The 18,825-nt window shown below is 39.2% G+C and overlaps 1 protein-coding gene across 7 annotated transcripts in view; it reads left to right on the top strand.

The window, feature by feature from the left end:
- Positions 1–18,825, top strand: part of IFTAP (intraflagellar transport associated protein) — a 65,715-nt gene that overhangs the window by 33,684 nt on the left and 13,206 nt on the right. For 2 of the 7 annotated variants that reach the window (XR_008466273.1, XR_008466272.1), the window contains exons 6-8: positions 2,013–2,140; positions 9,577–9,787; positions 18,280–18,357. Coding sequence is in view for 3 of the 7 variants with exons in the window: in XM_054200546.1 (XP_054056521.1) it covers positions 2,013–2,140; positions 9,577–9,729 (281 nt within the window). In the remaining 4 variants the exon portion in view is untranslated. Of the gene's footprint in view, positions 1–2,012; positions 2,141–9,576; positions 10,611–11,504; positions 16,843–18,279; positions 18,358–18,825 lie in introns of those variants that run through there. The other 5 variants (XM_054200549.1, XM_054200547.1, XR_008466274.1 and 2 more) reach the window with 4 other exon arrangements.

Below are 18,825 nucleotides of genomic sequence, written 5' to 3'. Positions count from 1 at the left end.
AAGGGAATTTGAAACATTGTTTGCATTACTAACAAGCCTTAAAATAGTGGAATTGACATTCTGAGTATGACAAGCACTTCTTGCTAAAAGCAAAAATAAATTTCCTTCTGTTGTCCTAATTTGTAGGAGTTGTCTTTTGGAGCCGTTGCCAGACTGTTGCATAACAGTGCTTCCTCCTCATCTTCTCTCCACAGACTGGTCTGTTGGGGTTGGGGGGGGAGTTCTTAGTACAGAAATAATCAGTGTTTATATCAGGAGGTGATACAGACCTTGATGTCCAGGCTTTCCTTCCTTCAGTGACAGTATATATATAGGGCGCAAGTTTGAAACAATAACAGAAGCAGCCATTGCCTTTAAATGAGCATCCACATCTTCCTTTTGTCCTACAAATAGTTTTGACCCAAGTTATGAAAGGTGGAAAAAAGCAGTTGCAGAGCTTATATACCTGTGGACTGCACTGTTCTTTTCAGAAAGCTTTCTCATGTAAGTGATGCAGAATAACATCGGATACTATGCTGAGAACAAGTACTGAAAGCACACAGAGATAGATATAATGAACCAAGAGAACAGGGATGAAAACTGGAAAACACTTATATGTGAATCATGAACCAAAAGACAAAAAACCAGGAATGAGATCCCAAGGGAATGAATTCAGCTCTTTTTTAAAGAACGTTCCACTTTACAAGTCCAAAGCCCTGCTTGCTTTGAAATAGTACACAATTCCCAGAAGAAAACTAAATGAAGAATTCGGTCATGGATTTTTGATGAAGGCCTAGCTAGGTCATTACCTTCAAATACAGATTTGCAGGAGAATGAGAGGTCTGTACCTCCCCTACTGTGGTAAAAATCACCACTTCTTCTTTTTCACCCTGAATGTATGTACCCTCTTGTTGGTTCCAGTAACTAAAATTTAAGCAATGCTTTGAAAATTTATTCTAAGCTTTCAAGAGGAAATCAAGCTACTAAAATGTCTCATAAAGCTGTAAAGAACCGTGTGTATCAGCCAGAAAAATATTGTAGGTAGATTTACGTAATCCTTTGACTCTAAATTGCAAGACATATGGTCCCCTTAAGTTCCTTCATAAAAACATTTCTGAGACAAGATGGACACATCTGTGCTATAGCAGAGCTGAGATTGATTCATGTTAAAAGATATTTCTAAACCTAAAGCATATCCTTCTGAGCTGTCACAGAAAGCAAACTCACTGTTCCTAGTATGAACGTTTTGCTTAAATATGTAAAGGAAAAGTGATTGAGAAAGCCTGTGCATTTGTGAACTGCGGACCAAATCCTGCCCATGTGGAAAGGTTACATGTCCCTGTGTCCCAGATATAGGGAAGTCCTTTCAAGTACCTCTTTGTGGAAAGCTCAGGGAGGAACAAACATCCATGAAATATCCTTGGACAAGAGAGTCATCTAGCACTGTAGTGGGAAATATTAGTACTTCTACCAGATATTTTTACTTAATGTTTTGGGATAGTCATGTTAAGATGCTTTGCAAGGATTCTTTATGCCCAGTGTACGTACGGGTGGTGAAATTCTAGCAAAAGATAATTGAATGAGACTGCCCAACTCATCAGTGGCAAGACCAGGATTCAGTCTGTTTTTTTGTAACTCCTACTGCAGGCATCTCTGCTCAGGATCTTCCACCTTTTTAATGAAAGAAATTAATCTAATCCCAGGTGTTCTCTGAGTTTAGGAGTGTCTCATCCAGATTTTTAATTCAGTGTCCTCAAGTAAGAAGAGCTACCTGTCTATTTTCAATCAGGTTGGATTTTTACTTAGTATAGTATGTTTTATTATCTAGATTTTAGCTCAGGACTGCATGGATCTGTTTTAAAGATAGCTGCCTGTATTATATATTATGCAACAATAAGTACAACATAATAGTAAACAACACATTGACTACCAAGGTTCTGCTTGTGTCTGAGCACTACAGGATTTTACACACAGCATTTTGCTAATTTATACATCGGATGGAAGGGTAAAGTTGATTATTTTTTATTCATCAGGATCATTCGTTCTTCCAGGAGAAGTGGAACAGACAGTGACTTACTGTGCGCCCTTTTTTGATAAGCCTATTCAACTGAAGTTAAAAACTTTGCCAGTTCCACAGCCATCAGACAACAAAGCCCAACAGGTACGAGCTCAGATTTATTTATTTAAACATTGGGGGTTTGGGGCGGGTTTTTTACCTGTTGGCTTCTAATGTATTTACACAAGAACAGAGGGATATAGATGGAGTGTGTGAAACTGCTGTCAGTTAACATCACATTATTAATTTTTAAATTATTGATGAATTCTTAAATACATTAAGAATCGATAAACACTCTAATAGAAAGGTACTATTTTATCTTGCACACTGCTACTATATAATCCTACATTATCAAAATGTGTGCTTCAATACTTGAAACTGTGTGTGGGCTTTTTAATATTTAATTGGTGTAACTCACAGAATATTCAAGTAAACTCTTGCACTTCCTGAACTTTTAAGGAGTCATTACTTATGTAGAATGATGGGCCATTTAATTTTCCAGTGATCTCATGATCTTATGACATCCTGCAGTTCTCATTGGGCTGAATATAAGAACCATTCTCTGCAACAAGGAGGTAGTGAATGATCCCTTTAATGTGACATTTAAAAGAAGAAAAGGTTTTACGATATATTGTGATCAGAATTAGGATTTGTCATCTTGGAAATGAGTAGTAGCAAGATGCTGCTGAGGATCTGCATTACCTAGGTCTGGTGTGGAGAGGTTTGCATTTTGGAGTCTGAGTCTTTTAATCAGACAGAATCAATACAAGCTTTAATTTAGAATTGTCATTTTCCCTCAGAATTTCAGTTCTTTTCAAACTGGAACAGGTGGTGTGGATCGCTCACAGGCTTATTTTAAGTCATTAAGCTTCCTATCCGAATAGTCAGTGTGAGCATTAACTTTTGGAAATGTTTCTACTGCAGGGAATTCTTCACCACTCTTTTCCCCTGCCTGACCATTGTAACAGAAGCTGAAGTTAGCTTCTGGCTAAAATGGGCTAGTTTTGATTGTTTCATATGCTTATTGATGTCCCATGAGGCTTAAGTCAAATTTATAAATGGCACGTGACCATTGAAGGATTGATGTTACAGCAGTGCATATGGTGCCTCCTTCCCTGAGCTGAATTGTGTTTAGTTCTTTGCAGTAAACTCTTTTCTGTAAGGAACAAGTCTGCTTTGGGAAAAAGTAAATGTTCTAAAATGACCTTTCAAGCTTTAATACCTGCCATTCGGTGAATAAAATACACTTTTCCCTAAGGATTGACATAATTCCAGGGTTTTGCCTTGAGAAATATCCATTGGTACAAAAACAACCCCCCCAACTAGAATGAGGTTTTATAGTTTTCTCATTTGATAACTTCTGTGTAAAACCAAAGAAGCAGCCTGAAGTGTTGTGTATGAGTCTTTAAGTTATGATTCATGAAAAATAGATGAAGATCCCACTGCATGCAAAATTCATTTACATTTGAGGAAAAGTTGAGTTATGAAAGAGAAACTGAGTATTATTACATTGGTTAAGGGTTGCTGCATTTTTCAAGAATGATTTCTTATGATTTTCACAACCATTTGGTTGGTGCCAGGCTACTCAAGATGAAGGCAGTCTTTCCCCTAAATTATACACATATTTGTGCCTTCATTTAGATAATATAACTGTGGCCTGATATTTAGAACTGTCAAGACTGGACAGGTCCACTTTAAAATCCCTCAGTGCTTCAAATTGTCCATTACCTTGAAAATTAAGTCTTGTACTGCTTATGGCAGGACTCGTTTAGAAAAAAGATTTTCCCTGGAGTAGAATCATAGAATCGTTTAGGTTGGAAAAGACCTTTAAGACCATCGAGTCCAATTGTAAACCTAACACTGCCAAGTCCCCCATGTCCCTAAGCACTATGTCTACACGTCTTTTAAATACCTCCAGGAACGGTTACTTGTCCACTTCCCTGGGCAGCCTGTTCCAGTGCTTGACAACCCTTTTGGTGAAGAAGTTTTTCCTAATATCTAATCTAAACCTCCCCTGGCGCAACTTGAGACTGTTTCCTCTTGTCCTATCACTTGTCACTTGGGAGAAAAGAACACCAACCACCTCGCTACAAATGCCTTGCAGGTCTCCCCCAGCCTCCTTTTCTCCAGACTAAGCAACCCGAGTTCCTTCATCTTGTTCTCTAGACCCCGCACCAGCGTCATTGCTTTTTTTTGGACATGCTTGAGAAGCTCAATGTCTTTCTTATAGTGAGGGGCCCAAAACTGAACACAGTATTTGAGCTGCAGCCTCACCACTGCTGAGTACAGGGCAACGATCACTTCGCTAGTCCTGCTCACCACACTGCTTCTGATACAGGCCAGGATGCTGTTGGCCGCCTTGGCCACCCAGGCACACTGATAGTTCATATTCAGCTGGCTGTTGACTGACACCCCCAGGTCCTTTTCTGCCAGGCAGCTCTGCAGCCACTCTTCCCCAGGCTTGTAACGCTGCACGGGGTTGTTGTGACCCAAGTGCAGGACCCGGCACTTGGCCTTGTTGAATCTCATACTGTTGGCCCCAGCCCATCAGTCCAGCCTGTCTCCAGATCCCTCTGTAGAGCGTTTCTACCCTCAAGCAGATCTCCTGCCCAACTTGGTGACTTCTGCAAACTTACTGAGGGTGCATTTGATCCCCTCGTCCAGATCATTGATAAAGATATTAAACAGAACTGACGCCAATACTGAGCCCTGGAGAACACCACTTGTGACCAGCTGCCAACAGGATTTAACTCCATTCACCACAACTCTGTGTGCCCGGCCATCCAGCCAGTTTTTTACCCAATGAAGAGTAGGCCTGTCCAAGCCTTGGGCAGCCAGTTTCTCCAGCAGAATGTTGTGGGAAACGGTGTCAAAGCTTTAATAAAAGTCCAGGTAAACAATATCCACTGCAGGATATTATAACCACTAAGCAGGTAATCTTGTCATAGAAGGAGATCAGGTAGTCAAGCAGGACCCGCCTGTTGTAAACCCATGCTGAGTGGGCCTGATCACCTGGTTGTCCTGTACATGCCACGTGATGGCATTCAAGATTATCTGCTCCATAACCTTCCCTGGCACCGAGGTCAGACTGACAGGCCTGTGGTTCCCTGGATTCTCCTTCTGGCCCTTCTTGTAGATGGGTGTCACATTTGCTAACCTCCAGTCAACTGGGACATCCCCAGTTATCCAGGTCTGTTGATAAGTGGTGCGGGGGATGGATGTGCTCACCGAAAGAGGGTTGGTCAGCACTTCTGCTAGCTCCCTCAGTACCCTTGGCCCAATAGACTTGTGTCTAAGTGGTGTAGCTAACCATGTCTCAGTGCTGTAGCTAAACATTTTCCCTTGGATTATGGGGGCTTCATCCTGCTCCCCTTCCCTGTCTACCAGCTCAGGGTGCTGGGTACCCCAAGAAAACTGGACTTACTGTGAAAGACTGAGGCAAAGAAGGCATTAAGTACCTCAACCTTTTCCTCATCCTTTGTCACTGTCTTTCCTCTGGCATCCAATAAAGGATGGAGATTCTCCTTAGACTGCCTTTTGTTGTTAATATATTTATAGAAACATTTTTTTTTGTCTTGTACAGCAGTAGCCAGAGCCAAAGCTCTGTGTTCAGCCAGGCTGGTCTTCTTCCCCATCAGCTCACCTTCCAGCACATAGGGATGGCCTGCTCCTGCACCTTTAAGATTTCCTTCTGGAAGAACGTTCAGCCTTCTTGGACTCCTTTGCCTTTCAGACTGCCTCCCAAGGGAGTCTGTCAGCCAGGCTCCTAAACAGGACAAAGTGTGCTTTCCTGGAGACATCCCTGCTTTAAAATAAGACTGTTCTCTGCCCATCAAAACAAATCTGTTAGGTAGGGGCAACAGAATGTGGCTGCCTCGTCGGTTTTCATAGAGAATGGAAGACTATTCCCTATGAAAAATATATAGTGCAATGTAGGATGTCATATGTCTATGCCAGGGACATATTTGTGAAGGACTTTAGGGGAAGGTGTGTATATCTCTGAACGTGTTGCTAGGGAAAGTTTAAAAAAGAGACAAGCACCTCCAGAAAGTAATTCATCCCACTTGCTGTAGACATTTGTCCTAAGACAAATAGCCTCTGTCTACAGGCTGACTCTCAGGCTTGGTCTTTTTTGGCTAATTGACTACCTTAATCTAGAAGCCTAATTTTTATATGGCTGGATTTAGGAAAGATGAATTCTATCCTTCTATTCTCCATTGTTTGTCTTTAGTTTGTATTTACTATGCCTTTTATCTATGGAATGGCAGCATCTATAACCTAAAGTGCAGTTTCCACTGAGTTCCTTTGATTTAAGGTTTTACTGATAGGCATCAACTGAGGTTTGTTTCTTCTAAGTGCTATGCATAAATGCAACAAGAACAAGGAAGAACTTAAAGACAGGATTGACTACGTGAAAGAAGATGGAAGAGTTACAGAGGCCAGTAAAGACACAGAGATTGAGTGACTTGTCCAGAATGATGAAGCAGAAGTGGAAAACTGGTCAAGATTTATTGACTTCCAATCCCCGAGCTCAAGACAAACTTTTTTTTTCCCTCCCAAATACCCCACTACATATTAAGCTTATATGAAATAATAGGATACATGCCTCTCCGCCCCCCCCCCCCCCCCCCCCGCCACCTTTTTATGTATTGTTATCGAACTGGTAAGTTTTCCCTTGAGTACACCATCAAATCATTGGTGAGTGTATGTGCATCCTTTACATGATTTGAACAAGTGAATCATAGAGTGACATAATTACACAGAAATAAAGGTTTTAGAAGGACAGCGTCAAGCTGTTCAGTTAGCTGTAACTCCACACGGATTAATAAAAAGAACTGAGTTGCCAGTTATTACTAGACTTTTGAAAGACTCAACTTTAAGGTATTTTATTTACAACATTACTTTGTAAAACAGCCTCTAGCAAAATACTTCAGTTAATATGAACATTACCTTCTTTTCCCCTTTAATTTGGACATGCAGGAACTGTAAATGAAAATGATTTTTTCTTCAGAGTAAATCACAGGAGCATTCTTAAGCAAACTGGCAGTTTTCTAATAGAGCAAAATTCTATTCCCAGAGAGCTCTCAGAAAGATTTCAATTAGATGTTAAATTAGACACCTGAAATTCACATATTTCTCTCAGCTCCTTAGGCAAAAATAACAAGATAATAACTTGATCAGCTCAGAGGAGTCAGTGTTCTATTGCAAAATGTCTTCCTTTTGAAATAGATCAAAATTGCAGTTTGCAGTATAAAAATTTTAGATTGCTTGTCTGTGTGGAACGTTGAAGTGAATGGCTTCTTGGGAGAAGAAGCAAAAAAAGAATCTCTAGTGCTTTGAGTACTTGTTTGAGAGATGAAGCACACTGATAAATATGCAATGTGAATAAACTTTTCAAATGTGCAATAAGTGGGTAACAGAAAGATTGTTAACAGTGAAGTTGGGTATATTCTACTTTGGCATCCAATTTCAGTTGGCATTTTGGGGTCAAGTTTTTTAAACACAAGTTTTTCCAGTATTTCTCTGCATATGCATAAAATGTTCCTGGAATGACATGAAGGTCGACACAAGGGCCTGGTGAATGTGTGTATACTGTCCATAACTATGTTGGCAGAGGAAGAATAGATTTGTTTTTGTAGAATCCCTGTGAAGGCTTACTGCAATTTAAACTCTTCTTACTTACCTTAGTTACCTATAGATGTGGTAACAGATATTGTTACAGTCAAACAACTGAAAAATATTTGCACCTTGCATCATATTTTGGAGGAGTGTTCTGTGTATCTGCAAAGGAAGGACTGCAGGTTGCAGGTACCAGTTGTTAACTAGTTGCTGGTTACCCTTACTGGCATGGAATTTTAGGAGGCTTTGCCTGTGGAAAAGGTGAAACTGTACATGAATGTGATGAGGAGATCAAGGAGTTGACCTTAGCCTTAATGGGAAAGAGAGCTTGTGTGCTTGCTTTGTCTCACGTTAACATTTCTTGAATGTGCTATTCATAAAAGTTAATGATGATTTACCTGGGATAGTCTATGGATATAAGCAAGATAATCTTTGCATGCAGAATGAATACCGTTTTCTAGACCAGCTCTATCTACAAAGTTTGTTTTCCTCATTCATAAAAGCCCATGGTCTGCAGGTCTGCATCTAAGATGATTTATATGCTGCAGCATCTATTGAAGCCAGGCTCTAGAACATTAAGCAATACAGATGATTAATAAAATTATACAAACCCAGCAAAAATATTTCCTGATCAATCAGGCAATATTACAGTTTATTAATAAAGGATGTAGATACTTGCATGATACTTGCTGCCATGTCTGTCAGGTGCCCAGCCACTGGAGAGGAATCCAGCTACCAATTCTCTGACTTATTAGATGGTATTAACTGTGTCAATACAGCTTCCTATAAAATGTTACCAGATATTGTGTGGGATACTGTGCCTTCTAAACTGAGCACTGACCATAATATGCTGAGTGTTCTTCCTCCCTTTCAGCAAAACAAATAAGTATATTCTTAACTTCAAATATGTCAGTAGTCATTGGCTTCATTGAGGATTCATCAGAAGTTTGAAAAAATAAGCATGTGTTTAAAGGTTTTGATGATTTGGTACTCGATTACTTAAATATTTGAAACACAGAGCCCTTGAGGAGTTGTGCTTTTTGTGATGGCTGAAATTTCTAGACATTTTATATTAACTTCTCAAAGGATAGGGAGCATTCCTGTACAGTTTGGGCAGTGAAGATGTGTCTCCTGTGTAGCTCTGTAATTTATTTTATGTGACTGCTTACCATAAACCTTTTGTGTCATGGCCCTCTGCAGTTCCTTATCAGCACACAGCCTACCATAGTTACTTGTTTTCATTATTTTATTTTATAGGCAGAGTGTTTATTCTAAGATATTTCAATGATAAACAATACAGAAATGCTCCACACCGTGTCAACAAAGGAAATACTGTCAAATGCAGTAAGACTCATCATGCAAGAAATCCAAACTAGCCAATTGCATATCTCGGAGACGGTGAAAAGAAATTCTTAAGAGTCTGAAAATTGGTTATGTGTCATTTTGCTCATTCCTGGCATTTCATTTGCTGAAACTGTGTTCTGGGAACCATGTTACATTAGTATCAGATGTATGCACACTGAAGCTTATGTGATACTAGCCCAAATTTTAAGGATATGGAATCTGCCTTTGAAATTTAACATAGCTGTACATAACTTGTCCATATCCCCACAGCCCTGCTGCTACAAGCAGCAGGAATGTAATAGATGTGTGCAAGGGAGGTTTTTAGTTTCCTTGCCTTGAGCAAAATTAGCTAATGATATTAATTCAGATACAGTACAAATGGGGCACATTAAATGGCTTAAATTAGGTCAAATTGAATAATTGAATTTATTCTTTTACTTAAAAAGAGCTTAATCAGCTGAGAGTGCTAGAGTCAGAAAAAATAGTTTAATTAAATATTAATTAGAAGTTTATATTTTGAGCTTCCTTATAATCACTTGCGGCAATATTATTTATATATCTGTTTTTCCTCATTACAGCTACTAGGGGATGATGTTCAACCATTCTCACTTGATGAAGAATTTGATTATGACAATGTGGCACTGACCCCTAAGTTCTCTGAAGCTGAGCTGAAGGCCATTATGGAATTGTCTGAAGAGAAGAAAACGGAGACAGATGTTGAGTCAGCATGAGCTGAAGACTGAGTCAAAGGCGTTCTGTGCAGTGCTGTTGAAATAACATTTTTATTGGGTAAATCTAGCTCTTCATTGTACCCTTATTTAGTGTTCTTATCTATGTGGACAGTAAATGACATCCTCGAGATTTTTTGTTTCTTCTACCAAGGTGCCTTGGAGCCGGAGGTTGCCTTTCGCTGTACCTCCTCCTAGTTCTAAGGAAAACACAGAATAGGAAGATGGTTCTTGCACAGAGTTGCTTGTATATTAGCTCTTCAGCCAGAGAGGAGGTATTTCCATCCTTTTTATATGTCTGTACACTGATTTGCTTAGGCATTAGGGTTGGCTAAGGATGTCTGTATTTGTCCCTAAACACTACGGAATTTTTGTATAGACCAGCGACCTTTAATATTTATAGGCCCCAGTGTTCTGCTACTTTGTTGTTCTCCAGGTGGTACAAAGCAGTTGGAAGGACATCTCAAATGACAGCCATGAATTCCCTTTTGTAGAAAAATCCTTGAGCAGGGTGAATCCTGTATTGGCTCAGGCCAGGTATGCTGGAGTAATTGCTCCATAGGACCAAAACAGGCTGCTGTAGTTCAGAATAGCACTATGGCTACTCTGGCTTATATTTGGTACCGACTCAGATCCTGATTAGCACAAAGCTAGACCTAAAGCTGCCTTTTACCTGGTTCTTTCAGTAAAGCAAGTAAGACCTTTTGCATCTGACAAATCAGTCTGTAGACTCTTTCCCTGTTATTAGATGACTTAAACATACAGAGTTATATGAGGGAATAAATCTGGGAATGTTGGCTTATTTTCTCTGTCTTTTGGGTTACTTCAGTTCTGCAGAGAAATAAATATTTCTGTTTCCAATAAACTTTTTCAGTTAATCAAAATTGATGTGGTACAACTCCTGACAATTAAAACATGAACTGCTACAAAAAGTCTTTCACACAGAGGAAAAAATAGTGATCTCATCCAATAAAGGAATCGGCATTGAAAGACTGGCAGATTCAAGGCTTTGAAGTGTTTAGAATTCTTTTTTTTTTTCAGATTACAGTAGAAGCTTTGCTATTGAGGCTTGGTTTAACATCACAACACTGTATTGTAGTATTGGTCGTTTTCTGGTATAACTGCATGAGCTAAAGTTACCAACTTTTTGTCCAACATTTTGTCCTTGGCCTTATCTCCATTATTTCTGAAGTGGGTGACTGACATGATGAATATGGGAAGAGTGCCTGAGCAGGCAGACTAGAGACCGAACCACAAGTTGTTTAAAGGCTCTGGATGAAATCCCTGTGGCTGGTTGGCTGCTCCATTGTCAGCAATTTATAAAAGCAAAGAAAGGTGCTTTGATGCTTCAAACGAAATTTTCTGGATCAGTAACTTTGTAGACCATAATCACACACCACTGAAATCTGAATGGCATTTGTTTTGAGGAACGGCATTTGCCTTGATTAGGGGGATATTATTGAAGAGTGAGATTAACAAAAAACAGAAAAGAAAGTGGTCTCAGACAAGATGTTTAAGGAGAGTGATACAAAACTACAAGTATTTTGTATAGCAAAACTGGTCTGTATAGGACCTTGCTGGTAGAAGGTAATGAGAAATTTGTTATTAACGTCTACACTCAAAAGGATACCTGTGCTGTAGTTAAAACAGTTTTGATGCAATTGGCTGTATAACAGATTCTGCTGTTGTTTGGTATTTTTTTTTTTTTTAACGTGAATTCATTTGAGAATAATGGAGTGTTTTGTTGAACCCAAGATATTTTTAATTATGTGCTTCAGATCTAACTGGAGTTTTCCAGAGAAACGTTCAGCTAAGGATTCCTGAGCAGATCTATTTATTAATTCATCTTCTTCTTCTGGAAGACTGGAACACACAGATAATGTGTATAAATGTGAGGTATAAGAAATAAGTTCTGGAAGAGCTCCACGAGCAAATCTGGGAGGAAGAAATTGAGACTTGCTGTGCTGTACAAAGATAGCAAGGTCAACCTTTAAAAGCCTCAACAGAAAAATAAGGGGAGACAACCTCATTCACATATGTATGTATAGAAAAGATAAAGTAAGGAACCTTCAGTTCAAGAGACCTCTGTGTACAGAGTATCCTAACCTGCAGACAAAGAAACAATATAAATAAAGGTGGACTTCAGTGGGTTTGTGGAATGATGAATTCGGCACTTTTTTTGAGTGTTTTTTTAGAAAGGTTTGAGACGCAAATACTCTAGATCGGTCGTGTTGGAATCCTATTGCCAGCAGAGTCAATGAGAAAACTTGTCCAGGGGTTCATAATGATCTTCAGGCCAAATCAGCTCTGGAGTCTCCAAGTGCATTTTCTTTTCATTTCATTATCAATTTTTCCCTGTACATTAGGGATACATACAGCCATTCAGTTTCTTCTCTCATAGGCAGATGATTCTCTTACCAAATGTTCAGAGTACCTGTTATGCTCCATAAGTGTCATTCAGTATAGTCATTATATGGTTCCGTTTGATATAAAGAGACACTTTGCTGCAGAATACCCAACAAAATTGGAACTCTTCAGTGGCATCCATCTTATGCAGAAAAATGGGGATAATTCACTTACATTTACACCACTCATGAGTTAGATTTTTGCTCTCTGTTAACAGAGATGAGTATCACAGCGGAGATTAGGCAATGTGGGCTACATTTTCTGAACATGACATTTTATTGGCCTGCCCCTGTGGTTGGTTTTGGCTTGTACCTTTTACTTGATTATACTTCAAAGAGGAGGCATATTTTTCTTTTCTCCATTACCAGGTTGTCATTTTTAAGAACATACTTTATGTGCATGTTAAATTTTATACATGTACATGGAGTTAGTTACCTGGAATTGTTTCAGTGTTTGTGAGGTGGTTTGGAGTCTGAATAATATACATCTTTTTCCTCTTGTAGCTTGTATTCTCTTTAATATTTAATATTTTCAGCAGGGGCTGGTGAGGGACGTTTCTATTTATGGTCTTTTCTAAACATTTTTTTTTGTTTGTTTTCCAAAAGAATTAAAGGCAAAACTCACACACGGAACAAGAAACTTCCAGTGCTACTTGGAATCGACTTAGGGGCTTCTGCAGTAGGGAACAGGATTTTCTCCCTACCGCACTGACAAGGATTTTGACTGCAAAATCTCTGATGTTGTGTGAGCCTGTTGGAAGTGAAGACTGTGTGATGCATCTCTCTAATACCGTCTTATTCGTGACTTCCTCGATGTCTAAAGTGCAACAGAGATATATTCATCCAGATCAGTCAGTGAGCTTACCTGTATTAAACTTGTTGCTACCTTGAGTGTTACCAGAAAGATACTGACTGTTTCTGCCACAGTCTTGGTGGATCCTGAGTTATGGGGAGAAACTCCTTGAGTTTTATGGGAAGTATAGTAGTCCTTCCACTGGGCCTGGAGTGTGAAGGGTTGTTTCCTTGGCTGGCTGTGGTGCAAGCTCAGATATTAATGCTCAGAGTTACTCCTTGTGGGTGTAAAAGTAAGAGTAATGATTTGCTTAGATAACGGTTGTGAAAGAATAAGATAAAAATTGAAGAAATGAAGAGATGCAGACAGATCTGTCTGACTCGGACATTATTATGGTTCTAAATATATTTCTATTAATGCACAAAGGTATCATTATATACACTTGTGTGCACACAGTGCCACTGAAAGAAAATAATTTTAGTATGGAGAGTACTCACCAGATAATTCAGAACCTTTTGAAGAAGATGGCATGGAAACAAATCCCTGCTTTTATGGAAAAGACCCTTTGATCCTCTGGCCTTGATTTTCTGCTGCTGTAAACTGGCAGAACTCCACTGAGGCCATTTATAATGATACAGAGCAGACAGGACCCTGGTATTTACAGTCTTAGCTGAAAGAATACGGAGCCAAATCAATTCCTGGTTTAACTTTACTGAATATAAAGCTATGTATATGACCCATTATCATTATGGGAAAATATTTAAATGTAGAGCCAATGCAAATGAAATGTAGAAAACATATCTTTAACTGTTCAGTTACTAATTTTACACAGGTCATTATGGAGTTTCTGCAGTGGTGTGTGCTTAGAACGTTGCTTTTTGCTTTAACAAAAATATAACATACATTTTCCAATGTCCTATTCAAAACATGAAACTTGATTCCATACATAACTACCAAAGATTCCCACCTCCTTTAAAGTGTTTTTTTTTCCCTCTGCATCTTGTCAAGGATTGGAAATGGAGTTTGCTTTATCTTGGAATTGTTTTTAAAAGATCTGACATCGATTGTAAAAACATGCACTTTCTTATAAAGGCGGACTATCTCAGTTAGTGATGCAACACTAAATGCAGAAATGAAAATAGGACCAAATCCCTAGCTATTCAGCAACTTCAGGTATGTCATGGTGTGGCTAAACAGACACTTGGTATCAAAGTTTCTGCTTGGATAGCAGCCTGATTTGTATCCTGTTGTCCTCCACTTTCAGTTTTCCTCAGGAGTCTAAGTGGTAGCTTGGTCCTACCAATTCTTGAATGAATTCTTACAGCTCTGCAAAGAGACTGCAAGACAATTCAGTTATGCTGACCAAAGAAGCTGAACCAGCAGTCTTGTACTGGGGCTCCATGCACGCTCCAGCCTCCTGAATAATTTAGATGAGTGTGGCTATTCACCTCTGTTCAGCAGAGATTTGTGTTACAACCGTTGCGAATGTGATACTCCTGAAGACGTGCAATGAAAAAGTGATGACTGACAATGGTTGGGGCAGAGATTCATTAGACCCCGTTCCCTTACGGGGGCCATGCTGAACAGGTGGCTTACCGCCCTCCTTCACAAGCTGCTGTTCAGCCTTGGCGTGTTCAAGCCGCCCAGTAAAGTGAAGACACACGTGATAAGGATTCTCGCTGGCCTCAGGAGGCGAGCACCCTGCACCGCAGAGCTGAGCGCTTGTGATAGTGAAGGGCATTCCCACTGCGGTGTGCTTTCTTGTGGCGAGGTGTCAGTTAGCACAGGTGGGTGTGAGGTGCCACATGTGTCCTGGGCTTCTCTTGGAGGGATGCGCCCTCTCACTGAAAGGCGGCTGCCTTTGCCAGTCTTGGGCACATGCAGGTCTCCCAGGTGCTAAGTGTCTGCCCATCTCTTGGGAAAACAAGACAGACAGTTTTCTCTGAAATGGTATTAAGTTGTAGAACATCTCAAAAGATGATGAGTTTAGTAAATTTGTGATTGCTGGCTGTTGGAGGTGACGCCCTGTGTTTTGCTGGTGAGGTACTGTAAGCCAACGTTGCAGGTGTATGAACTGTAAAATGCCACAGAGTTAGACTGGAGATAGTTTTAGTGCTTGTTTATGACAAGTTTGCAAGAAGAAAAGCAAGTGTTAAAAGGTACTGTCATTTTTATGGACAGGCTACTTTATTTGCAATTGCAGTGCCCCACAGTTAAAATGGAAATCAATTTTAATGCCTTATGAAAATGCAGAAATATTTGTCTCATTTACAGTATTTCCAAAAAGGACAGGTAATAAAATTCCCCTGATTAACGATCTGTAATTTTATGTGCTCTGTGGTGTCTTGTTCACTACATCAATCCGCATAAACGTTTCAAAATAACAAGCAAAAATAGATCTGAGCAAAATCCCTAAATCTAACTTTTCACTTAATTTCAGGTTGTAGAATCTGTCTCTATATATTGAAAGCCCTCTTTGATCTGAATATTCCCAAACTTTGGGAAAGTAGGTAATCTATTTTAAAAATCTCTAACCAAACATTTCTCAAGCAACCACTTAGTACCTGTCTGGACTACAGAAAACAAAGCAGTCAGGCACCTCCCTATATAAAAAGAACCCATGGAACCTAACAATCGGAATAACTGCACTCTATAGGAAGATAATGGTATTCTATAAAAGGACTCTAAAGACAGTAGAATTAAATGGACAATAATATTTTTCTAGAGAGTGAAGCACATTGAAATATTCTGTTGACTTGATACAATTCTTGAGAACCTCTGAATGCCCAACTGAAAAATTAGTGTAATCATTTTGTAATTCATGTGGATTTACAACACAGTTATCTCTTGAGCCATTAAAATGAGATTAAAAATTGTGTGGGATTTTTCAGTGTATTTTGTGGCAGAGCTAACACCATAAATTAAGGCTTTAGCCTCATTCTGTCATATGTTACAACAGTTTGTTCTTTTGTGGCTATTGTGGTTGAGGACTCTGGTGGCACTGTTTCTGGAGTGCAGGTGTGTACTTGTAGCAAGTAAGCCTTCATTTAGTAAGTTTTCTTGAATCTATCTGCTTTTCTGTCCATACGTTTAAAACCTCGTAATATGCAACATGGTATGCATAATTCTTAGAAAGAGGCAAGTGGCATTTATTACGTTGCTCATGCTCTGCAGAATAACTTAGCTAGAGGACAAATTCTGCTGATTACTTCGAAGTGTTGACTCTGCCATTTAGATTTGTGGCAGAGTGCACATTTGTTCTTTGAGAGAAAAATACTGAAATGCGTTTTTTCACCCTCTTTTCCTTATTTTCGTGTTTGACTTTCCTATGTCAGAGTTGCAACTAGCTTTCCTAAATTTGACAGACACTACATTAATCCAATGAGCTACTTTCATGCTGGATAAAATTTTAAAGTAAACAAGATGGAAGGCTGGTGTCTGGGCCAGGAAACATCAAAGCACCGTTAGCATTTCATGTGTAAGGTTAGCATTTGCAAAGCTTTCAAAAACAATCAGGAAAATACAAATAATTGTCAGCCTGCTTACCGAATGAAAATTTAATTGCAAATTGTCTAAGTCATCTGCTTACACTTCAGCTCCTCTGCCCACCAAGGATTCTGTTACCTAGCATATTTCAAAATCCAGACTGTCAAAAATACTGACAGCTCGCACTAGCTGAATAGCATTTCCTGCAACAAAACTGTGATCCGTTTAAGGCTCTTTGTTTCGGGTTGTGAAACACTTCCTGAATTCCACAGATTTATTTGCCATTCGTGAACATTAATAAACTGTACAAAAAATAATGGTCCAATGGATATCCTTCTGCTGAGAGCAGGAAGAAGGAAGCTAGTGGGAAGAGAGGTTGGCTGAGCAGCCGAGTATTGTCTGTGCTCTGAATGTGATGTTTGACGTCTTGCTTTTGATTCTCTTTCAATATTTGTATGAGAATCTTGGTTGTCAAAAGAGATGGCTGAATAACACCCCTCCCCACCCCACCCCAAACCCACATGTATGAGTGTGCTGGCAAACAAGCTATCCAAATTCAATTGGCTACTATTCCAAGGGAAATGTTATTCATTCTGGAGTGTGTTTTACAAGGTGCTTGCAACCGAGAGCATTTACTAATTGACAGAATTGGACTGTGATCACAAATGTTTAAATGAATGTTTATCTGGTACTGCTTGTAGTCCTATACTGCCCAAAAATTAATTTTTGAAATGTATATTCTTTTGATACTTTTCACTTGCTGCCCCAGAACCAACAGATCAAAGTCATCCTTCAAAGACGATTCTGAAAAAACATAATAACTTCGAGTGCTCTGAACAGAAGTGATGAAATTAAGAATGAAATAAAATTAAGTAATGTTAAATTTAGGAAAAACAACTTGCTGAAATTCAGATATACTAGGCTGTACAAGTACCACAAGGGAAGTTAGTGGAGCTGCTTTGCTAAGGTCAATTAAAAGAAATCTGAAAAAAAATATTGGAGAATATGCTGTAGGAACAAAATACTGGATCAGCCAGGAGTTGGATTTGATTAATATTTTCCCTCTGAGACTAAGGTATGTGAGAATGAGTGGTTGGTGTGTGAAGAATTTTACTTGTTAATTACAGAATCACAGAATGGTAGGGGTTGGAAGGGACTTCTGGAGATCATCTAGTCCAACCCCTCTGCCAGAGCAGGTGATCATTATCATCTTAAGATGCATAAGCTTAATGACCGTTAAGATCGTTATCATCTTGGGATTCCAATTCTGATAATGGAAAAAAGGATGGTTCGGTTTAGTGATGCAAGTTCATTCTGACTGTTTTAGTTCCAGAATGTCTCTGCAAACTCTTGATTTGTACACAGGCTGGTGACCTGTGTTAAACCATATTTGAAGCATCACTTCCAGCATTTGCAAAAATGAGAAATGATGTATTATTTAAATATTCTGCTTTTCTGAACAATCTAGTTGCATTACAATTGCACAGTAAGATAGGACAGAAGGCTTTTTTTTTTCCTGCTCTTAAAAAAGCTGAATTTAGAGATGAGAATTTTGAAGCGGAATGTTCGATCAGAACCACATTAGAGCTTTGAGAAAACCTACATTTGGGTGTAGATCTGTGGCTTATGACTTCATGGCTCAGCCTTGATCTCTTTGCCAAAGTAAATGACATCACATTTGATCTTACCTTGCAATATGTGAAGTTAATTTTTTTCTGGAATCCAAAACCACTATCAGATTTATACTTGCAGGGCATGCTTCTTTTACTGTTTTTTCTCCTTGCCTTTATTGGTCTTAATTGTCATGTTATACAGCAATCTATATAATATAATGTAATAGACAGAGAACATTGCCACATTTTTCAACAGGAAAAGGGACCCTTCTCCTTACTGAGAACTGAAGAGGCCATTGAAGCCCTTTGGTTAGCCACGTGTCAATTTGAATAGGTAAGTATTGAGTTCAGCCTGTATTTTTATGAAGCACTGGTGTTATCCAAATCAGAGAGGTGCTGCTGGTTGAAATAATTCGTAACAAAACTCAATTCAATCAACTTCAAAATAGTCTGTCCTTTGGTCACTGTGAATTCCTCTTGATACTCCCATCCCACTGTAGCTCTGTCAGAATCAACGTAGCAAACACACAGACTCTCACTGCCGTCTCTTGTAGTTGGGTTCTTGTATAATGCTGCCAGTTCTCTCGGACGCTTCCAGGGAGCTGCAGCTTATCAAGAGGCTCCCCAGAGGACAATGTAATTTTTATTTATTTTCTGTTCCAAAACATGCCTCCATGTAACGACGCCTCACCCTGTCCTCCCCAAAGGAACGGCTAAAGGAGCATACCAATGCCTAGACTGATTGGCATTTGTTGGTTTAACTGAGTGTTCAGTTTTTCACTTTTCAGTTCACCTTCCCTAA

Source organism: Rissa tridactyla, chromosome 4, assembly GCF_028500815.1.
Source record: "Rissa tridactyla isolate bRisTri1 chromosome 4, bRisTri1.patW.cur.20221130, whole genome shotgun sequence".
NCBI classification, from domain to species: Eukaryota; Metazoa; Chordata; class Aves; order Charadriiformes; family Laridae; genus Rissa; species Rissa tridactyla.
The sequence above is the reverse complement of the archived record's forward strand: the minus strand, read 5'-3'. Positions and strand labels throughout refer to the sequence as shown.